This window comes from Salmo salar, chromosome 03, assembly GCF_965601325.2.
Source record: "Salmo salar chromosome 03, fSalSal1, whole genome shotgun sequence".
In the NCBI taxonomy this organism is placed as follows: Eukaryota; Metazoa; Chordata; class Actinopteri; order Salmoniformes; family Salmonidae; genus Salmo; species Salmo salar.
Window position 1 is genome coordinate 38578784 of NC_138293.1, and position 23695 is coordinate 38602478.

Genomic DNA, 23695 nt, shown 5'->3' on the forward strand with positions numbered 1-23695 from the left:
CTACTGTAGAATATGGTTCAACAGCAGAGTTCAATGATACTATACATACTGTACGCATGCAGGCACACTTACACAAGCAGCCGTATGTACATGCAAACACACACTGGAGTTTATACCAAACGCAGAAGTTGATCAATAAGGTAAAAAAAACTGGAGCGCAGCAGAGAGTTTGAGAGGTCTGGGAGGCTATAATGAGACTAAAAGACTATGCAGCCGTCACGCTCTGATCTTACCCACGATGCAAAGTGCTTTGCTCCTTTTGATGTCAGGAGAGCAGCTTCAGGCAGGGGTATGGGAGGGGGGCAGCGTGTGTGTGTGTGATGCAGTTATATCCGAAGCCACAAACAGTTTTGGATTGTCACGAGAGATGAAACGATGTGCAATGAATCTAACACAAGTCAGTGAGGAAGGGGTGTGTGAGTGAGTATGAGTTTAAAACTTAACTAGGTGTGAGAGTTGATGATGCGGATAGCAGGCAGGCAGATGCATATTAATGCTCCCCTGCTTCTTTTACGCAACGCCCACTCGTAGCAGAGAGAAGCGGAGCGTGTGTGAGAGGATGAGGTCTATGCCTTCTCTAATACAGTAGATCAAAACGGTACGAGAAGCGTGTTTGGGGATTGGCGATGCTAGCTTTCTTCAGGTCTCAACACTAAACACAGTAAAACTCAAAATTGTGATCCAGAAAATAAACCATTTATTTACATTGAAGTTTGAATCACATTGAGGAAAAGGAAATTAAGACTCCAGACTTCCATTTCATGACTGTATTGCTGCTGATGTGGAAAAAGAAATTATTCTACGAGTGAACAGAAAAAAAAAAAAAAAAGGTTATTCATTTTTCATAAAAGCAGTGAATGAGACGATAGAAACATTTCCAACCTCCAATCCACCCCAGAAAAACGACAGGCTTTGAAAACAAGAACCGGCCATTGCTGAGACACAAGAAGAGGTGAAAAGGGTTTCTGTTTCAACTCATCACCGCCTTTAACCAGGTTAACCATCAAACAGCCAGAACTGACCATGCGGATGATTCCTACTGTTTCTATGAGATCTAGGAAAGACAGATTGATATATCTATGACAGTCTTCATTGAATGTGAGAATGGTTTAATGAGGGTAAATAGTGGTTTCTGGATTGCTGCTGAGAATCACCAAAGCTCTAAAAACCAATATTGACAGACAGACTGGAAGGGGGAGGTGTTGGAAAAGGTGGGTTTTGGCGGCAAAGAGAGAACGGAGAGAGTTGGCCGGGAGAAAGCAATATTGACAGACTGCCTGGGATGAGGAGTGTGTGTGTGTTGGGGTAGAGGAGATATGGGGCAGTCCATGAGGCAGAGAGGGGGAGCGTAGGACTGTGTAGTACAGAGAGAGCGAGAGAGACACCCCTCTGGTTCTTCAGTATTTCTTAAACTCCACGTCGTCTGGAGGGCTCATCTCCACCGTTCTCTTCCCCACGTCCGTCCAGTTGGTGCTCAGGACTGTACCACCTGACTCCATCTACAGGGGGAGGAGTGTAAGTCAGTGATAGTGCAATAAAAAAATAAAATAAAAAAATAAAAAAATAAACTACATTTCTCTCCGTGTGCAAGAGTGTGTATATATAAACACTCACAAAGGACTTGTTCATGGCCCGTTTGACCTCGTCGGTGCCGTCCCCGTAGATCTGTTGGAAGAGTTTGTTGAGCGCTGCGTCTCCCTCCAGTTTCTCCTTCTTCTCCTCCTCACTGATGTCGACCACCACCTTGTCCCAGTTACGGCTGGAGTGGGACGAAGACGGGTACTGGTCTGAACAGGAACACATGTTTAGAGGGAGAGGCGGTTATCATGGGTACTGGTCAACACAGGAGAGGGGGCTTTCAGTAGTACAAACCAAATGCTGTAAAAATAAATATTGTTAAAAATGTATTTATTTAGCGGTATGACTGGTATATGTGTAAAGGAGAGAGAGCAGAGGAAACTGTGTGTGTGTGCACGTGTGAGAGAGAGAGGTACTCACTGGGGGTGAAGTGTTTGACGCTGGGCTCCTGTCCTTCACCCTCCAGTTTCTCCCACCTGATCCCCTCCGTCTTCTTCATTTTAATCTCCACCTGAGAAAAAGAGAAGGGGGAAGAGAGAGGAGAGTGGAGGAAGAGGGCGTGGAGAGCAAGGAGAGAGAGAGAGAGAGCGAAGCCAATGTCTTTAGTTATCGTTACGTCTATATAGGGCTCAACACATGAGATCAGAAGACGCTAGCTCAGCGCTCACCAGTCTCTTTTAATGGTGGGATCAGCTCACGGCAGAGAGAGACAGTGATATGCGGGGGCACAGCTCACTCCCAAATCTTCCTGACAGACAGAGTGCTAACGAGACATCTGTCAGCTCGAGGGGTCGGATAGTGTGTGATCAGATCAGCTCAACGTACGTGTGTGTGTGTGTGTGTGTGTGTGTGTGTGTGTGTGTGTGGGGGTGAGAGCTATCTGTCTGTCGACCAGTGGCAGGAACACACATTTCTGGATGGATCATTACATCGGAGGAGAGGAGACGAGAAGAAGAGAGAGGACAGCCGCCACCACATGCGAGCTGCAGTGACAGGCCTCATACCAGTGGGACACTTAAGCTGCCGAGTTCTCCAGTACCCCCCCCCCCCCCCCATCATCTTGTGTGTGTGTGTGTGTGTATGTATTTAAGTGTGTGTGCGCAGAGAGAGAGAGAGAGAGCATGTGTGTGTGTGTGTGTGTTTAGAGACAGAAGTTTGACAGAGTTATAGCGTGGGGGGGGGGGGGCGCTGGCATGACGCAATTAAAATACAATTTCTGCTCTGTTGCGTTAAGGGATGTTTCATTCATGAACGAATCAGGAGCAGACGCCAGAGCATCAAGAGGCTTGCTCGCTCACACACACACACACACACACACACACACACACACACACACACACACGACTAATAGATGAGCTCAATACTAACCCAAGACTAAACACCTGAAATCTTAGGACTGAATGCTCAACCATGCTTAACTGATGTTCACATGGAGCCCTTCTTCATTGAATATTTAAAACCCAACACCTGCCTGCAGACACCGACCTAGTCAACCTTGGTGTACAGTGTAGGGGAATGGGCTGGGAGACAAGGCAGACACACACAGACCCCTTGCAGTGCCAGGGAGGTTTTTATGCTCTTATGTGCACACAGAGAGTGAGTGAGTGTGGTGATAACTGGTGCAGTCTGTGCCCATGCAGAGTGTGTGCTGGGGGGCTATACAACATTAATCTGCTGCCACATCTGTGTCTCTGCGTGTTAAAGGGACGTGGCAGGCGAGGGGCTGGGTCTTAAAGGGATGTGACAGCACCGTCACATACAGGACCACCACCCACAGCTCCCAGGGGCCATACTGAGCAACACACACACACACACGCCTGTCAGTCTCTCAGAGGGGGAGTTGAGTCCCTGTGTCCCATGTCACCAGTCCCACGTGCTTTTACCCCCACCGAAGTCCCCCCCTGTCCTACACTCACCCGCCCCCGTCTTATACAACATATGCACACACACACACACCCCCTCCCCTCCACATACAAATCCACATACAAAGAGTCTCCCATCTCAGCCCTTCACAAAGTAGCCCCTACTTTAGATTACAGCAGAGAAGATTTTAAAAAGCAACTTAACAAATAAATAAATAAAAATAGGAACAGTCTGGCGAGGGAGGCTGACAGGCATGGAAATTACAGAGGGAGGCTGTATGTTATCTATTCACAGAGAAGAGAGGAGTTCGGAGCAGAGCGAGTGTGCGGGCGCGTGTGTGTTTACCCTTCCGTTCTGATCAAACACTCTGGTGTGTAATTGGCTCCCTGTTGTCATGGCGACCCCGCGGGTTAGAATGCCTCATAGCCGACGACGGGAGGAGGTCAGAGAGGGTAGCACTGACGAGGGCGTGTGTGCACGACACACACACACACACACACACAGAATGAACCAACACACATACAGCACCAAGCATTACCGATACTACGTGAAGACGGCACAACGGCACAAGAGTGTTAAGTGTGTTTCCTGTACGCGCAACTGTGCATAGTACAGCCTAGTATCCCTTCCTAAGTGTCCTCTGAAGAAAGCAGTGAAAGTAAACCACCATTGGGGAAAGGGAAAAAAAACACAGTGAGTACTGCAGTTGGTGTCATTAGTCTGACTAGTGCAAAGCCCTTGGACTCACACAGAGTAGTTAGTTAGGGACAGGTTCGCCCTGGGTCTCTTCTGGTGGGTCTCTGTGACGCTTGCTCATACCAGGATGCTGCATGGCTAAAATGAAGTCAGAGAAGCGTCAAATCATCTCAGCTCACTCGCACACACACACACACACACACACTCGCGCACACACACACACACACACACACACACACACACACACACACACACACACACACACACACACACAGTTCACCTGTTCAGAGACCAGCTAAAGTCTCTCAGTGTGCCTAGTGGAAAGGAATGCAACCATCGACTGATGTGTTTAGTGTGCGCATTTGTCCTCGTGTCATGTCTGAGTGTGAATACTGTGTATAAGAAAAGTTATACATATACAGTAAGTGACATTGTGTTTGACATGTGTACATTCTCTATATTTCTCTGTGTGTGTAGGACCATGAGAGCCTGTGGAGCCCTGTGGACCAGGGAACAGACAGGGCTTTGTGGGAGTGGAGGGGGCCTAAACTCACTTCTCTCCCTCCCCAAACTCCATCCCCTTCTCTTCCTTTAAGACTGACTTGTGTGCGGGGGGGGGGGGGGGGGGGGGTGTGTGTGTGTGTGTGTGTGTGTATTACGCACAAGATTAAGTTTGTGTGCATGTACGACGACCATTTAAAAAAAGACAAGTAGTTGAATTTTGGAATGTATTTGGAAAGAATTTGAAAATGCTCAAACACACCGACTCAAATACACTCCCATGGATATAACCCAGGCATTTGAAAAAAGTATTTTAAAATACTTTCAAACAGTAGGCTATTTATAGGAAATTATTTTTTAAATACTTCCAACAGAAGTAGTTGATTCGGGCCACATTATCAGAATATACTCAAATACACATAAGTTTTAAATAACAAAATAGACATGGATTTGAACCCAGGTCCGATGACAACCGGGGGGGGGTGTGTGTGTGGTGTGTGTGTGTGTGTGTGTGTGTGTGTGTGTGTGTGTGTGTGTCTCTTAGGCAGTCATCTGCCCCTCTTTTCCCCTCCTCTTCCTGTTCTAAGACTGGGTCTTTGTTTGAGCTTCAACACACGTGCACCTCTGGTATGCAGTGCCTGATGTTGCCATGGCGAACTGCGAATGAGCGTATGTATGGGAGTATGGAGAGGGGCTACGTCCTCTCTCGATGGTGGAAACTAGTTTTGGCATTGGGTGGCAGGAACTCTCAGCAATAACCTCTTCTCTTCCTCACCTTACTATATTCTATTCCTCCTCTCCCTCTCTTTCTGTGTCCCTCCATCTCCTTTACTCTCTGCTTAGCTAGAGGCTGCATGTCTTGTCGGACTACCAAATCATCTCCTCTTCACTCGGGTCTCTGTCAACCTCCCCCTGTTGTGCCGTGGGTGGGGCATGTCCCGCCGTCTCGTTAGACTGAGCACCATCTCACGGCCCAAACGAGTCCCAACAGACTGCACCCATGCCCAGATTCCCAACGCACACTAGATGGATGAGTTGAGTGCCTCTCTCACACGCACAGGATGAGTCTCTCTCACACACACGCACAGGATGAGTCTCTCTCACACACACGCACAGGATGAGTCGCTCTCACACACACGCACAGGATGAGTCTCTCACACACACGCACAGGATGAGTCTCTCACACACACGCACAGGATGAGTCTCTCACACACACACACACACACACACACTTCGTTTCAAAACAGCCACACTCACTGTATCCATTTCAAGCTTGTGCCACACATGCAGAGACCTTTTCAAACTTGTCATGAATACACAATAACAATAGTGCATTTTCACATTCTGAAGGATTTGACCACAGGCTTCTGTGTCGCTTCCAACATAATAAAGTGGGAGTGAGTAAGAAAAAGCATGGAGAGATGCCTACGCACTAATTACTATACACTACATACTCCCTAATTTGTGAACAATAAGACGTGCCCTTCCCACTCATTATCAGCCATAATTAGTTACAACTGCAGAGCTTGTTAATTCTCACAGGGCAGAGTTCTAGTGTGTGTGTGTGTTGACCCAGTCAGGGCTGTATTAAAGAGGATTCTCCTCCTCCTAGTCTTTCTGCGCCACTAATGGTTAATTATCACATTCCAGTCTGGTCATTCTCTGGTTAACCTGCTGTGTTTAAATCACATTTCTAAGGGTTCCTGGGGACTGCATAGAACCTTGAGGACTGTGGTTTTACACACATTTCACCTGTGGGAACATTTTCTCAGTTCTTGAGGCAAATGATATGACAGGCTGAGGAGTATGGAGTTTTACCTTAGTGGAGAGGACCTTGAAGGTGCTGTGTTGGGGGACGATGGGATGCAGCAGGTTCACAGTCAGGCTGAAGTCCCCCCCCGACGGAAGCTTCACCACCGCCGACAACTACAGATAGAAACACACGTTACACACACACACACACACACACACACATCCTCCACTGCAGACCATTATAAAGGAGTGGGGATAGGATGTTCAAATTCACCCCGAGGGGGTTTAGTGCTGGTCTTAGATCAGTTGGGCTTTCTTTCTTCGATTGAGGATTTAGACTTGGGGAGGGTAAACTGTTCCTAGATCTGAGCTTACAGGCACCCCTGGGGGCATAGCTGGGCCCAAAGGGAGTGAGTGTGTGTGTGTGTGATACCCCTTACAGCAGTGGTTCTCAAACTTTTTAATAGTCCCGTACACCTTCAAACATTCAACCTTCAGCTGCGTACCCCCTCTAGCACCAGGGTCAGCGCACTCTCAAATGTTTTTTTTTGCCATCATTGTAAGCCTGCCCCACACACACACACACACACACACACACACACACACACACACACACACACACACACACACACACACACACACACACACACACACACACACACACACACACTACATTTATTCAACATAAGAATGAGTGTGTTGTCACAACCAGGCTTGTGGGAAGTGACTAAGAGCTCTTATAGGACCAGGGCACAAATAATAATAATCAATAATTTTACATATAAAACCTTCGTTGTTCATTGAAAATTGTGAATAACTCACAGGAGAAGGGTGTGCTTGAAAGGATGCACATAACTCTGCAATGTTGGTTTGTATTGGAGAGAGTCTGTCTTAAATCATTTTCCACACACAGTCTGTGCCTGTATTTAGTTGTCATGCTAGTGAAGGCCGAGAATCCACTCTGACATAGGTACGTGGTTGCAAAGGGCATCAGTGTCTGAACATGGGCGATTGCCAAGGCAGGATACTCTGAGCGCAGCCCAATCCAGAAATCTGGCAGTGGTTTCTGATTAAATTACATTTTCACAGGACTGCTTGTTTGCAATTTCGATGAGGCTCTCTTGTTCAGATATCGGTAAGTGGACTGGAGGCAGGGCATGAAAGGGATAACCAATCCAGTTGTTTGTCATCCATTTCGGGAAAGTAGCTGCATAAATGGGCACCCAACTCACTCAGGTCCTTCGTTATATCACATTTGACATTGTCCTTAAGCTTGAGTTCATTTGCACACACAAAATCATACAACGATGGAAAGACCTGTGTGTTGTCCTTGTTAATGCAGACAGAGAAGAGCTCCAACTTCTTAATCATAGCCTCAATTTTGTCCCGCACATTGAATATAGTTGGAGTCCCTGTAATCCTAGGTTCAGATCGCCCAGTCGTGTGAGAAACTCGTCATCATGCAAGCGGTCAGACAAGTGAAAATTATGGCCAGTAAAAGAAAACTAAGCTCGTATCTCTCAATTAAAAAAACGTGTCAATACTTTGCCCCTTGATAACCAGCGCACTTCAGTATGTTGTAAAATGGTCGCTGCCCATATTATTGCATAGTGCAGAAAATATACAAGTTCAGGGGCCTTGCTTTAACAAAGATAACAATTTTCACTGTAGTGTCCAAAACGTCTTTCAAGCTGTCAGGCATTCCTTTGGCAGCAAGAGCCTCTCGTGGATGTTGCAGTGTACCCAAGTGGTGTCGGGAGCAACTGCTTGCACGCGATTTACCACTCCAATATGTCTCCCTGTCATGGCTTTTGAGCCATCAGTACAGATACCAACATGAGCAGCAGCTAAGTTTGGCTACATACGGACCGTTAGTGGAATTCCCGTGAGAGAGTAACGGTTAATGTGACTGGATGTTAATTATTTGACTAGGCTACCTGGATTTGACATTGTGTAATTTCGCTGAACACTAGATGGTTTAAATTAGATTTTTTTTTGCCAGTGAAACGAGGCTACTCCGACGAGAAAAAAAAAATCTCACCCAAATGTATAGCCCCGTTGGAAAATATAAAATTGACTGTTTGAAAATGTGAAGAATAATAAAAAAAAGTAAGTGACTCATTTTTATTTGGCGTATCCCTTACAGCATCCCTGCCATACATCCTCTGGAGGGCAAGCCTCCTAGCTATCTCATTAGCCCTAATAACACCTCCCCAACTATTCTCAGAACAGAAAGAGTGGGCGAGGGCAGAGGAAGGGAACAGGATGAGGAACTGGAATCAGGCATCTCTCTGTGTGTATCAGAGAGAGCTGCTCTCCTGTAGGGGGACCTCAGCAGAGAGAACTAGGCTTGGGCGGTATACCGGGGTATTGGAAAGCGCCACAGGATGGCTTTTCAATACTGTCAAAACTATTTTTCAGTACATTTTAATATGTAGCTACTGTTTCAGTTAATACCTGCAGTCAACTTCAGCAATACGTTAGGAGATAAAGCAGATTGCGTTCTTCATTTCACAGGTCACATTATGGAGCTTACCGTAGTTCCCCCAGAACAGTTGAACCAGTGACGTGTTTGTTTGTAAATAGCACAATGGGAGAAAGCGGGAGCTGGTGGGTCCATAGCACATATATCAGCGAGTCTGTTGTGTGGCGCACAGTTGCCATTTTTTCCCCCTGTGCTTCCTACTAGTGTTTTTTCCCCCCTCTGTTCTTCTCCCCTATGTACACATCCTGCACTTCCTTCAGAAAAGCATGCATCACAATTTTGTTCATTTGCACAATTCCTCTCGATCACTGTCGCTTGTAAACGTCCACACTCACCGGAAATGACATTCACTAGCTATTCTTGTATAACTTTATGAGCTGATTTGATTGTCTTTGCAATTAGTTTACGTTTGTTTCCCGCTTATTAGCTTTTAGCATCTATGTGATTTTGCTATTAGTTTGTGCTAATATTGTTAGCATTCTGGTAATAGACTTCTTGCCTTTTTAGCAAGAAAAGTGCTATGCCGGTAATATTGTAAATCATAGGATGAGAAAAAAAATCTGGATACCGCCCAAGCCTAACAACCTTCCATTGTTACTAATCTACCCCCACACCCCACCTCTGGGAAGACGACTCTCCCGCCTTTCCTCTCTGTCATTCCATAATCCTCCTCATCAGCCTTTTTATATGCCACACCTGTCAGTTGGATGGATTATCTTGGCAAAGGAGAAATGCTCACTAACTGGGATGTAAACTCATTAATGCACAACATTTGAGAGAAATAAGCTTTTATGTGCGTACGGAACATTTATTGGATCTATTATTTCAGCTCACGAAACATGGAACCAAGACATTACATGTTGAGTTTATATTTCTAAAGTCGGTGTAAATAAGATGAGAAATAGACATGTCTAGAGTTAGCTTCCTCAGTGACTACAGTACTGGGCAGCTGATACTCTGGCAGCACTTCTGACAGTTTAGAACTGTCATGCTCCCTCTCCTCAAGAGATTCTTACACTGACCTGTGTGTGTGTGTGTGTGTGTGTGTGTGTGTGTGTGTGTGTGTGTGTGTGTGTGTGTGTGTGTGTGTGTGTGTACCTGTCTCTCGTCGAAGTTGATGTTGACCCCATCCTTAGGCACATTTTTCACCATGATGGTGACGATGACCTGAGACTCTGTCTGGTACCAGTCATGCCTGAGGACATAAACACTTAGTACAGGTTGGCCCTGAAGAGTAGGAACAAGTTATCCACCTTCCTGCACACGTAGCGTGCATCCCAAATGGCCCCCTATTCCCAATATAGTACACTACTTTTGACCAGGGTCATAGGTATTCCAAATGTAGTGCACTATGTAGAGAATATGGTGCCATTTGCGACTCAGCATGAACTGTACTTACTTAATGTGTGGCGTCGGTGTCTGCTGGGGAATCCAGTCATCCCAGGAAGAGAGAGAAAGTTTAAACAAAACACACAAAACAAGCGAGAGAGAGAAGAAAAAAAAAAGAGGGTTTAATGATGAGCTTTAGCCGTTAGACCAGACGGAATACGGTCTGAAATACTGAGTGTAACACTGCCCCCATGAGGCGGAGAGTGGAACTGAAAGCCAGAAGGCAGGGGGGTGTCAACCTTTTTCCATGGAGGGCCTAGTGTCTGTGGGTTTTTGGTTTTACCTTTCAATTAAGACAGACAACCAGGTGAGGGGAGTCCCTTACTAATTAGTGACCTTATTTCGTCGAATTAAGTACAAGGGAGGAGCGAAAACCAGCAGACACTCAGCCCCCCCCCCATGGAATGAGTTTGGCACATGTGGTCTAAAGGTATGTGGACATTAGAGAGAATGATAGAGGCCTCTAGTGGCCAAAAGGGTGTTTTGGCATTGGGCAGCGCAACTGAGGGCTTCCACCATTTGAATGTCGTGAACTGGGTGGGACTTCCAACTTCATTGGCTGATCCCTCCTGGTGACCCTGTTGGGAGTCATGTCCAACGGGTCATCAGGACGGATCAGCCAATCGTGAAGAAGAAAAATGTACTACCTCAAAATGGAGATCGCTTGGGCAGTGCCATTGAGGCTGTCACAGATGGCATAATGGAACAGATATAGAATAATGGTAGCAACGTCCAAAGTCGTCATTAGCACTTACCTTGTTCTCCTTTCCATTCTGATTGGCCACTGCAAAGGAGAGGAAAAGGAATAGTATAGTCAGCCAGTTTCCACTTACTCATAGATTAACAGGCCAGAAAAAACACACACATCTCCCTGTGAGATCTCAGAGGCAGTTTGTTTACCCTCTGAGGCTAAACAGGCCTGATCTGTATTTACCAGTTATGTCTGTTACATTATGCACTGCTTTCATTAGAGGGAGGTGGCAGAGGGAGGCCAGTAGAGGGGGAGGGAGAAAAATAAATAGCGAGAGAGGGAGAAGGAGAGAAAAGGAAAGAGGAGATAAAAGGGGAAGAGGGCAGGGATGAGACGGAGCATTAATGTTGTCTAAATGAGGTCGCGTTTGAAAAGGGAACAGGGAGGGGGGGGGGGTGTGTGTGTGTGTGTGATATCACCAGATGCACACCCCGTTTTGATGTGTGGGGGCGTCAAGCTGAAGCGCCTAGCGGTAAACACTGTCACTTCACACATGAAAGAGACATGAGAGAACTCACAGGGTAAGGCCAGGGTATGGCAACGGAGGACTGAGGTGTGTTGGTGCACTTGTGCAACAATGTGCGTGAATTGAATGTGCTTTTGAATCTGTATTATACATCTGTATGTGCGTGCGTCTGTATTTTGGTATGCATGGGTGGGGTGGGGGGGGGTCACATGGGCTGTTTAGAATGAGAGCCCAACACGCAATGGATGCGTGTGTGTTTGGATGTTTACTGGGGTTGATCCGAGGCAAGGCCTCCCCCCCCACCCCAGAGAGACCTAAATTATTCATGCGATTCAAACAGGTTCAATTTAAACCCTCAGACGATGACAACCACACACACATTCGCTAACGAAGAGTTTGGCTAGTACAGGGTTAGAGTTTTGATGTTGGAGATGCATTCCCCTCCCTCTCTATTTGAACAGTGAAGCTGAAATCACCAGCATTTTGGATTTAGATAAAATGTTTCACGAGGTGACAGTACATAAACCCCCCCCCCCATTTTTACCAATAACAGGGGAGGTCAGCAATTTGAGGGGTATGATCTTTAACTTTCTCATTATTCACAACTCATTCATGATTATTCATAATCGAGGTAGCACCCACATTAATGAAGTGTTCAGAAACATCTCTATTCTTATGTACAATAAAAGTGACTCCAAAATAACAATACATTTTCTAGTTTGTATTAGGCGAAAACCTAATCGAACAACGAAAACAACCTGCACATGCATCCGACAAGGCCATAGAGTCACAAGTGTGATGTAGTCATTGCGTACTAGGAATATGGGACCAAATACTAAATGTTTGACTACTTTAAAGCTGCAATATGTAACTTTTTGGGCGACTCGACCAAATTCATATAGAAATGTTATAGATCTGTCAGTCTCACTGAAAGCAAGTCTAAGAAGCAGTAGATCTATTCTATGTGCAATATTTCTATGCATCCAGTTCTACTCCAGAATTTTGGATTTGAGATCAGATGTTTCATGAGGCGACACTACAGAATGTCTGTCACCTTTTATTTGAGGGTATTGTCAAACTTATGTTGTACTGTTTTGAAATGAGAATTATTTATGCATCTTGTACCCCTATTTGAATTCTTAAAAAAGAAAATTGGGGAACAAATTTAGCAGAAATTTCTCTGCCATTTCCCAGATGCTAAAATTCTGATACTATGCATTATTTCAGTTTGACAAAACAAGCAAGTATAGTGTAGAGAATCATTGTACCGTCTAAATTTCTGTGAAATATCCTTTCCATAACCAAAAATATTGTTTTCTCAGCTGTTTGAAGTTAATGTACCGAAAGAAAAAACAAAACTGGAGTAGAGCCAAATCCACAAATGTTTGCTTCGCTGTCCAATTCATTGATTATATTTGTCAGCTCAGACGTTTACATACACTTAGGTTGGAGTCATTCAAAGTCATTTTTCAACCACTCCACAAAATGTCGTTAACAAATTATAGTTTTGGCAAGTCGGTTAGTACATCTACTTTGTGCATGACAAGTAATTTTTCCAACAATTGTTTACAGACAGATTATTTCACTGTATCAATTCCAGTGGGTCAGAAGTTTACATACACTAAGTTGACTGTGCCTTTTAACAGCTTGGAAAATTCCAGAAAATGATGTCATGGCTCTTGAAGCTTCTGATAGGCCAATTGACATCATTTGAGTCAATTGGAGGTGTACCTGTGGATGTATTTCAAGGCCTACCTTCAAACTCAGTGCCTCTTTGCTTGACATCATGGGAAAATCAAAAGAAATCAGCCAAGACCTCAGAAAATAAATTGTAGACCTCCACAAGTCTGGTTCATTTTTGGGAGCAATTTCCAAATGCCTGAAGGTCTTCTGACCCACTGGGAATGTGATGAAAGAAATAAAAGCTGAAATAAATAATTCTCTACTATTATTCTGACATTTCACATTCTTAAAATAAAGTGGTGATCCTAACTGACCTAAGACAGGGAATTGTTACTAGGATTAAATGTCTGGAATTGTGAAAAACTGAGTTTAAATGTGTTTGGCTAAGGTGTATGTAAAACTTCCGACTTCAACTGCATACACAGTACTTAGATTTAAAAAAAAACGTTTTTATAAAACGTGACCCGGATTGCACAAAGTCAGGGACTTATTTTCATTATGGCGGTTGAGGTACGAAAGCAGATCCTACTTACTCTCCATCATCTCCTCACAGCGTTTGATCCACATTTGGAAAGTGTTATCGGAGCCTGTGGAGCACAGGGAGAACAAACACACTGTTAGGGTTCAGACAATCTCAACCAGTTTGAACACAACTGCACTGAGGAATTACAAATACCCATAGCCACATAGACTTCTGTAGATTCAAACAGACAAGAAGATAAGCAATACAGCTAATATTTCACCTAACCCAGAAGTATTTAAGAAAGTATAATTTTGGTGACCCCAATCGAATAAATATTTAATAGTACAAATTAAAAGCACAGATTGTTTTTATATATAAAAATAATTAGAAATTAAATATTGAGTAATGCCTCGATCACACCGACAGTGTCATGGTACACCAGAAGTACATTCATTTCCAATGGAACGCTGCGTTTGCCTTGCAGTGTGGTGCATACGTTGGATAAATCGAACGTATGCATCAAACTGTATGCGTAGACTGCTTGACAGAAATGGTAGCAGAAGGTGAATGTTGAACTTTTGTTGCACACAAATCCAGATGATGCTGCGTACCATTTTACGCAAAAAAACACTGTAGGTGTGTTCAAGGTATGAATGTATGTATTGATTTATTTTCATTTTGATAAGATATGAAAATGAAAATGTATCGATTTGAAGGTTGTCATTAGATTTGGGCTGGGGTCACAAGAAATTCTTGCATAAAAAAAAAAAACTTTGGGCTAAAAGAAAATGGGGTCCCCGCTGAAATAAAAAATTGAATACCACTGACCTAACATATCAGAGGCCAAGAGCTGTTACTATATTTCTATTACCAATAATATATTTAGCTTTTAGATATACATAAAATGTCTAAGGATATGGGCTAGCAGTCGATTTGGGATTAAGTGGGTAAGGAGGTGTCTAGGTGGTAGGTGCTTCACAGGTCCCCTCAGCAGACCTCACCGTCCAGGCTGTGTCCCTGACTGAAGGCAGCATGTGCCGACTCGAAGTGGTTCAGGTGGAACTCTGCCATTCTGCAGGGAGGGGAGACAGGGATGTTATCAGAAGCAGACCAACAACAACAAAAAACCTGGGGAAAACTGACAACCAATTTAAGTTTGACATATAAGGCAGTGGTTTTCAAATCGGTGGTCCGTGGCCAGGTACTGCACGGGGTCAGCGAAAAAATTAAAATATATACAGTGCATTCGGAAAGTATTCAGACTGACATTTTCTACATTGTTATGTTACAGCCTTATTCTAAAATTGATGACATCGTTCCCCCCCCCCCCCCCATCTATCTACACACAATAGCCCATAATAACAAAAGCAAAAACAAGCTTGAATATTTTTCAAATGTATTAAAAATTAAAAAAAACGGAAATATCACATTTACATAAGTATTCAGATCCTTTACTCAGTTGAAGTACCTTTGGCAGCAATTACAGCCTTGTGTCTTCTTGGGTATGACGCTACAAGCTTGGCACACCTGTATTTGGGGAGTTTCTCCCCTTCTTCTCAGCAGATCCTCTCCAGCTCTGTCAGGTTGGATGGGGAGCATCGCTGTACAGCTAGTTTCAGGTCTCTCCCGAAGCCACTCCTGCGTTGCCTTGGCAGTGTACTTAGGGTTGTTGTCCTGTTGGAAGGTGAACCTTCGCCCCAGTCTGAGGTCCTGAGCGCTCTGGAGCAGGTTTTCATCAAGGATCTCTCTGTACTTTGCTCTGTTCATCTTTCCCTCGATCCTGACTAGTCTCCCAGTTCCTGCCGCTGAAAAACATGCCCACAGCATGATGCTACCACCACCATGCTTCATCGTAGGGATGGTGCCACGTTTCCTCCAGGCGTGATGCTTGGCATTCAGGCCAAAGAGTTCAATCTTGGTTTCATCAGACCAGAGAATCTTGTTTCTTGTTTATTTTGGCAAACTCCAAGCGGGCTGTCATGTGCCTTTTACTGAGGAGTGACTTCCGTCTGGCCCCTCTACCATAAAGGTCTGATTGGTGGAGTGCTGCAGAGATGGTGGTCCTTCTGGAAGGTTCTCCCATCTCCACAGAGGAACTATGGAGCTCTGTCAAAGTGACCATCGGATTCTTGGTCACCCCCCTGACCAAGGCCCTTCTTCCCCGATTGCTCAGTTTGGACGTGTGGCCAGCTCTAGGAAGAGTCTTGGTGGTTCTAAACTTCTTCCATTTTAGAATGATAAAGCCACTGTGTTCTTAGGGACCTTCAATGGTACATACATGTTTTGGTACACTTCGCCAGATCTGTGCCTCGACACAATCCTGTCTCGAAGCTCTACGGACAATTCCTTCGACCTCGTGGCTTGGTATTTGCTCTGACATGCACTGTCAACTGTGGGACCTTATATAGACAGGTGTGTGCCTTTCCAAATCATGTTCAATAAATTCAATTTAGTACAGATGGACTCCAAGAAACATCAAGGACAATCAATGGAAACAGGATGCACCTGAGCTCAATTGAGTACATACATATACAGTTGTAAAAATTTCTAAAAAACATGCTTTTGCTTTGCCATTACGGGGTATTGTGTGTAGATTGATGAATGTGTATTTATTTAAAACATGTTAGAATACGGCTGTAACATAACAAAATGTGGAAGAAGTCAAGGGGTTTGAATACTTTCCAAATGCACTGTATAAAAAGTCATTTTTACTTTCATGTTTTTATGAATATCCCTAGCAATAGAATAAAATATTACATTATTTCTCAAAGATGAATACTGAGCCAACTACACTCACTGGAGTATCTGACACAGGCCTTGAAAAAGCATCCGCGAATAGGCTACCACTGCGGCCGCTGGCAAGCTTTCTTGACTTTGACATACATTTTTGCCAACACACGGCTAAACTTTAACCAGCGAAACAGCTGCGCTTTGGGAAAATGTGTTTGGAGTTACCTTTCTAGCTAATAGGCTATATTAGAGTTTACACACTCATTCAATTATAATGTGGGGAGGTCTAAATAACAAAAAACTATGTAGCAAATCTATTCATTTTAGAATGTTGATCACCATTCACCTGATAAGACAAGACTTGAAAAAAATAGGTTTTTGCTAAAGTATGATGGGGTCCCTGGTCAAGAAAAGTTTGAAGACCCCTGATATAAGGGAGAGGTGGAGTTGAGTTTAACCAAATGGATTTTCTGACTCATTAGGAAAAACGCATCACATTTCTGTACAAGGTTCAACAACAGTGCTTAGTGTTCTGAAAACATCTTTAAGCAGTCATCCTCGTAGTCATTTAAATCAACAGTGACAGAAATAAAGTTAGACCTTCCCCCCAGAAAACACAAGCTGCCAAAATAAATGCATGTCAATTCAGATCGATTGACATTGTTTGACAGGTGTCATGGGCTAGACTTTGGGCTGGGTGATCTCATATTAATTTGAATTCATGTTTTAGCGCAATATTCCAAAATGCTGCAAGAATCAAGGTTTTAATATTTTTTGTTTGTTTCTATGAGCGTGTCTTTTTGGTCTCGTCTACTTTGCTCCTTCTGTGCACCTTGCCCCTCGCACACAGACAAGCCCCTCCCCCACCACTCACAACAAACGAAAGATCACCTTCTTCCTCTATGATAACAGTTTCCCAACTAGTTATTTGCATTTGAGGTTTGGTCCAACATACATTTTTTTATTTGATTATTATTATTATTATTTTTTTTAAATATATATAATTTTTTTTTATTTTTTTTTTTATTTTTTTTTTTTTTTTTTTTTTTAAATCGGTCATATGGACACCAAAACACATTGAGACATTTTACTGTAAGGAGAACTTTTGTAACGATACCCCTTTTGTCTCAACTCCCAATTTTAGAACAGAGCAGACCCTACTAAGACAGGAGTATCAATGAACATGATTGTGGAAAATGAATCCTTTCTTTGATGCGCACAGAATTGCAGTACCGCTACCAGCATTTTAGCCAGAGTGTTATGTGCTGTCTAGTCTGTGTTTTATAAATGTGCATTGAGCATAAGAAGACACATTTATATAAGGAATTAGCAATTAATTCTCATTCTGAGAAATAAGCATATTTACATTTTAGTCATTTAGCAGACGCTCTTATCCAGAGCGACTTACAGTAGTGAATGCATACATTTCATTTAATGCATTTTCTTTTTTTTTGTACTGGCCCCCCGTGGGAATCGAACCCACAACCCTGGCGTTGCACACACCATGCTCTACCAACTGAGCCACAGGGATGGCCATATATTTATCTTGGTAATCCACTTGATTTCAACATCTAAACAAAGTGTTCAAACAGTTTGAGACGGACAGGAGGCTGTCCGCCACAGTTCAATTGTTCTTCCTTGTTAGCAAGCAAATAGATTCAAGTTGGAGACTTTAAATATCAAAATTGCTGGCTACTCACTAGCAGGTGGTCTTATGCGTGAGACATTGCTGTCATTATTAGTGGATGTGCATTATGCATGGTTCTGGTTAAATTTGTTACAAAAAGGGCATTTTCATAGACTTGAAAGCCAGGCCAGTGATTACTGCAAAATAGCTGGTTAAACCATTTTGATAACATAAATGATATATACAGTACCAGTCAAAAGTTTGGATACACCTACTCATTCAAGGGTTTTTCTTTATTTTTACTATTTTCTACAGAACTATGAAATAACACATATGGAATTATGTAGTAACCAAAAAAAGTGTTAAACAAATTGAACACATTAAGAAGAAAATGTATTCAACAAATTAAAAAAGGCCCACCTGTTAATTGAAATGCATTCCAGGTGACTACCTCATGAAGCTGGTTGAGAGAATGCCAAGCGTGTGCAAAGCTGTCATCAAGGCAAAGGGTGGCTACTTAGATTCTAAAATATATTTTGATTTGTATAACACTTTTTTGGTTACTACATGATTTCATGTGTTAATTCATATGTTTATTCATATGTTAATTCATAGGCTACCTGCCGCCCTGGTAGTGGGTCTTACAGTTATCCTAGGCATCATTTTACAAGCCCTGAATTCATTTGATTATTTCTGACTGTCTGAAATGCAGTGTATTGATCTTTAAGTTGCGCAACAAAGCTTATTTAGAGAACAAATAAAATGGAAATATATATATATACACGTTTGACAAAAAATTATATTATATGATTTTAAAGCCATAGCGACAGCCCTAGCTAGACTCCTTCTGCACACATACCCTGTTCTCATGAAGGCAAGAGCAAGACTGGGGTTGAGCTGCTGGGCTTTCTTGGCATCATCGACAGCACCTGTAGAAACAGATATACTCAGATGAGAAACATAGCTCAAGTTTCTGTAGCAAAGACAAAATGAGGGAACTAACATGTCAGTCACTTGAATTAAAATCATTCTACAAATCACCAATTTCAGAAAATCAGTAAAGCTAGGTAGGTTAGTCAAGGGTTAGAGTTTTAGTTTGTCAATGGAGGATTAAGGGTTGTCTGACTGATATCAGTTTTTCAGTACTTGGGGGGGGTATTAGGATAAGAGACTTACAGCTGTAGTTTTTCAGTTGGAGGTGGGCATAGGCTCGTTGGCAGAACCATTCTGAATTGTCCGAGTTTACTTCCAATGCTTCATTAAGTTCCTGTGGGGAAATGACGGTGACATCAAATGGGCAAACTTGGGGTCAATTGAATTGACATTGAAAAAAACATGTTTATGACCACTAGCTAAAGTTGACTATTGTTTAGATACATTTTTATGTTCCCAAGTATTTAACTTGGCTTTCTGCACACAATCTTCTTAGTCCCACATTAGTAAGGTGGTTAGCTACAATCAAGACATGTCTGATGTACAGTACAGCAGGTGGTTAGCCAGTTAGCTAGCTATGCTAACATTAGCTTAACTGGCTAGCTAGTACAACAAGATACAACCAAGAAGCTAACTAGCTCCTGTGACGGTACACATATACTAGTAGCTAGCTATATCACTACTGCTGGAGTTCAGTAACTACTGAGAGTACGTCGTTTCAGACCAAAATAGTTCGATAGTGTGGCTAACTTAACTGGCTCTCTCGTTAGATTAGTTTCTAAAGTTAGCACAAGATTAGCTAGTTAGCTAACTATACACTTTTCGACGCTGGCTATCTAGTTAACTATCTAGTTAGAGTTAATGAAAACATTTCCAAACCCATGACAACTTTAGCTAGCAAGAATGATGCAATTTACTTTCAATAAAACGAGTTCATATTTTCTTTCTAGTTTGACAGCCAGCTAGCCGTTGTTTACCTCGATAGCTTTCTGTGGGTTGTCGTCTATGAAGCTATCGGGGAAACTGCTAAAATGAGAAAACAAAGCTAACGTTAGCCTCTTGAATAAGTAAACATTTATGACAAAATACTCGAAAATGTGGCTTATATACTTGCCGTTCGGATGCCATGGGGCAAGAAGTGTTGTCCGTGGGAGAAAGAGCAGAGACTAGCTAGCTGGAAAGTTCTAGATGGGAATCAGAAAACGAAACTATGCTGGAGAATGGAGCCTAAACTCTTGCGCTATAGTTCAGTCAAAGATGTGTATAAGTAAACCAAGATAGACCACTGCCTGTCATTTCCAATGGTAACAAATGAGCCCCAGTGGGCAGAACAAGCAGAGCCAAGCACGAACTAGCGAGATCCTATTGGTGCGTTCTAGCATCATCTGCATATTTCCGTTAGGGAACACATGCTATGTGAAGCGCGCGTGTGCAATAACTATTCCCCATTGCACTCCTTCTAAACAACGCGATTTTTAAAAACTTTTGCAAAGGGTAAAGTTGGCTAAACTTAATCCACTCTGTTCATAACAGATTCTAGTTTTGGGAACATAAACCTGTATTGAGACCAAATGTTTAATCGATGAGAACATTTGCTGAATGTCGACCAAAATCTTCTCCCACTGCTCGCCAGTGGGCTTCCTGTCACTACCATATTGGTAGTGAGTGGAAAGGCCAAGCGGATGCTTCACATTTAAACATCCAGTGAAATATCTGTCTCATTGTTCTATCTGTGGTGCAGTGAGTGGATTGGAGCACAGTGTAGCAGGCATGCGCAGTGCGGGCCTGTCAACGGTCAGCTGGGTAGTCGCAGTTGCTGCTGATGTTGCCCTTCTTCTTCTTCTTCTTCTTCTTCTTCTCTCTTCTTCTTCTTCTTCTTCTTCTTCTTCGGTATTATGGCGTTCGCACATTTTGTTTGTGCATGCCGCCACCTATTGTGCGGTAGTGTGTGGTCAGTCACGTTACATTTTGTGATATAAACTTGTGATATAAACTTTAAAAAACTAACCCTACACCCAATACACCACTATTTCATAAAGATACAAATCACCACCCCATTTCACCTATATTATTTTTTATTATTTATTATTTTACAATGACAGCCTACGCCGGCCAAACCCTAATCCGGACGACGCTGGGCCAATTGTGCGCCGCCCTATGGGACTCAAAATCACGGCCAGTTTTGATACAACCTGGAATCAAACCAGGGTCCGTAGTGACACATCTAGCACTAAGATGCAGTGCCTTAGACTGCTGCGCCACTCGGGAGCCCTATATACATCACCCCATTCCCCATTCCACGGCGTACACATCACTGACAATCTGAAATGGTCCACCCACACAGACAGTGTGGTGAAGTAGGCGCTTGTCTGTACAGTATGTAGGCGCAACAGGAGGCTGAAGAAATGTGGCTTGGTCCCTAAGACCCTCAGAAACCTTTACAGATGCACAATTGAGAGCATTTTGTCGGGATGTATCACCACCTGGTACGGCAACTGCACCGCCCGCAACCACAGGGCTCTCCAGAGGGTGGTACGGTCTGCCCAACGCATCACTAGGGCACACTGCCTGCCCTCCAGGACACCTATAGCACCCGATGTCACAGGAAGGCCAAAAAGATCATCAAGGACATCAACCACCCGAGCCACAGCCTGATCACCCCGCTCTCATCCAGAAGGTGAGGTCAGTACAGGTGCATCAAAGCTAGGACAGAGAGACTGAAAAACAGCTTCTATCTCAAGGCCATCAGACTGCTAAATAGCCATCACTAGCCAGGTACCATCCAACTACTCAACCCTGCACATTAGAGGCTGCTGCCCTATATATATATATATATATATATATATATATATATATATATATACATAAAATCACTGGCCACTTTAATAATGGAGCACTAGTCACTTTAATAATGCTTACATACTGCTTTACTCATCTCATAATGTTACATACTGATTTACTCATCTCTTATGTATATACTGTATTCTATTCTACTGTATTTCAGTCAATGCCACTATGACATTGCTCGTCCTGATATTTATATATTTCTTAATTCCATTCTTTTACTTTTAGACTTGTGTATTGTTGTGAATGATTAGATACTGCTGCACTGTTGGAGCTAGGAACACAAGCATTTCGCTACACCCGCAATAACATCTTCTAAATAAACTCAGCAAAAAAGAAACGTCCTCTTACTGTCAACTGCGTTTATTTTCAGCAAACTTAACATGTGTAAATATTTGTATGAACAAAACAAGATTTAACAACTGAGACATACACTGAGCAAGTTCCACAGACATGTGACTAACAGAAATTGAATAATGTGTCCGTGAACAAAGGGGGGGTCAAAATCAAAAGTAACAGTCAGTATCTGGTGTGACCACCAGCTGCATTAAGTTACTGCAGTGCATCTCCTCCTCATGGACTGCACCAGATTTGCCAGTTCTTGCTGTGAGATGTTACCTCACTCTTTCACCAAGGCACCTGCAAGTTCCCGGACATTTCTGGGGGGAATGGCCCTAGCCCTCATCCTCTGATCCAACAGGTCCCAGACGTGCTCATTGGGATTGAGATCCGGGCTCTTTGCTGGCCATGGCAGAACACTGACATTCCTGTCTTGCAGGAAATCACGCACAGAACAAGCAGTAAGGCTGGTGGCATTGTCATGCTGGTCATGTCAGGATGAGCCTGCAGGAAGGGTACCACATGAGGGAGGAGGATGTCTTCCCTGTAACGCACAGAGTTGAGATTGCCTGCAATGATAACAAGCTCAGTCCGATGATGCTGTGACACACCGCCCCAGATCATGACGACCCTCCACCTCCAAATCGATCTCACTCCAGAGTACAGGCCTCGATGTAACGCTCATTCCTTCGACGATAAACACAAATCCGACCATCACCCTTTGTGAGACAAAACCACTGCTCGTCAGTGAAGAGCACTTTTTGCCAGTCTTGTCTGGTCCAGTGACGGCGACATTGTTGCCGGTGATGTCTGGTGAGGACCTGCCTTACAACAGGCCTACAAGCCCTCAGTCCAGCCTCTCTCAGCCTATTGCAGACAGTCTGAGCACTGATGGAGGGATTGTGCGTTTCTGGTGTAACTTGGGCAGTTGTTGTTGCCATCCTGTACCTGACCCGCAGATGTGATGTTTGGATGTACCGATCCTGTGCAGGTGTTGTTACACGTGGTCTGCCACTGTGAGGACGATCAGCTGTCCTTCCTGTCTCCCTTTAGCGCTGTCTTAAGTGTCTCACAGTACGAACATTGCAATTTATTGCTCTGGACACATCTGCAGTCCTCATGCCTCCTTGCAGCATGCCTATGGCACATTCACACAGATGAGCAGGGACCCTGGGCATCTTTCTTTTGGTGTTTTTCAGAGTCAGTAGAAAGGCCTCTTTAGTGTCCTAAGTTTTCATAACAGTGACCTTAATTGCCTACCGTCTGTAAGCTGTTAGTGTCTTAACGACTGTTCCACAGGCGCATTCATTAATTGTTTATGGTTCATTGAACAAGCATGGGAAACAGTGTTTAAACCCTTTACAATGAAGATCTGTGAAGTTATTTGGATTTTTACGAATTATCGTTGAAAGACAGGGTCCTGAAATAGGGATGTTTCTTTTTTTGCTGAGTTTATGTGTATGTGACCAAAACTATTTGATTTGATTTTGACCCTAACTGATCCTTCACCAGGTTGATGGCCTGTGAGGACGGGACCCTTTTGTTCAACACACCTTGTAACTCTGCAGTAAAACCTCGTACACCCAAGTGCTTCT

The 23695-nt window shown here is 43.5% G+C and overlaps 1 protein-coding gene across 3 annotated transcripts; it reads right to left on the reverse strand.

Annotated features, from left to right (window-relative positions):
• Positions 1 to 674: 674 nt before the first annotated feature.
• sugt1 (SGT1 homolog, MIS12 kinetochore complex assembly cochaperone) lies at positions 675 to 20262 on the reverse strand. Of its 3 annotated transcripts, none has more exons than XM_014191508.3 (13): positions 20032 to 20262; positions 19895 to 19943; positions 19161 to 19251; positions 18844 to 18913; positions 14629 to 14699; positions 13698 to 13751; positions 11020 to 11048; positions 10275 to 10294; positions 9974 to 10070; positions 6457 to 6564; positions 1999 to 2089; positions 1615 to 1787; positions 675 to 1499 (listed from the first exon to the last, which is right to left on the reverse strand). In XM_014191508.3, the coding sequence occupies exons 1-13, from the start codon at positions 20043 to 20045 to the stop codon at positions 1398 to 1400; spliced, it is 969 nt and encodes a 322-aa protein (XP_014046983.1). In that variant the 5' UTR covers positions 20046 to 20262; the 3' UTR covers positions 675 to 1397. The 3 variants fall into 3 exon arrangements, with proteins under 3 accessions (XP_014046983.1, XP_014046980.1, XP_014046984.1); XM_014191505.3 differs by having other exon boundaries at positions 10275 to 10297; XM_014191509.3 differs by having other exon boundaries at positions 10275 to 10297; positions 19895 to 19940; positions 20032 to 20177.
• Positions 20263 to 23695: the final 3433 nt, after the last annotated feature.

What these genes read in the sequence shown, in the direction of transcription:
- sugt1 (XM_014191505.3), bottom strand. An exon ending in CTGTGAGGAGATGATGGAGA is followed by an intron (nt 11,049 to 13,697) that starts GTAAGTAGGATC and finishes TCTCCTTTGCAG; the next exon opens with TGGCCAATCAGAATGGAAAG. An exon ending in TCAAGGTCCTCTCCACTAAG is followed by an intron (nt 2,090 to 6,456) that starts GTAAAACTCCAT and finishes TCTTTTTCTCAG; the next exon opens with GTGGAGATTAAAATGAAGAA.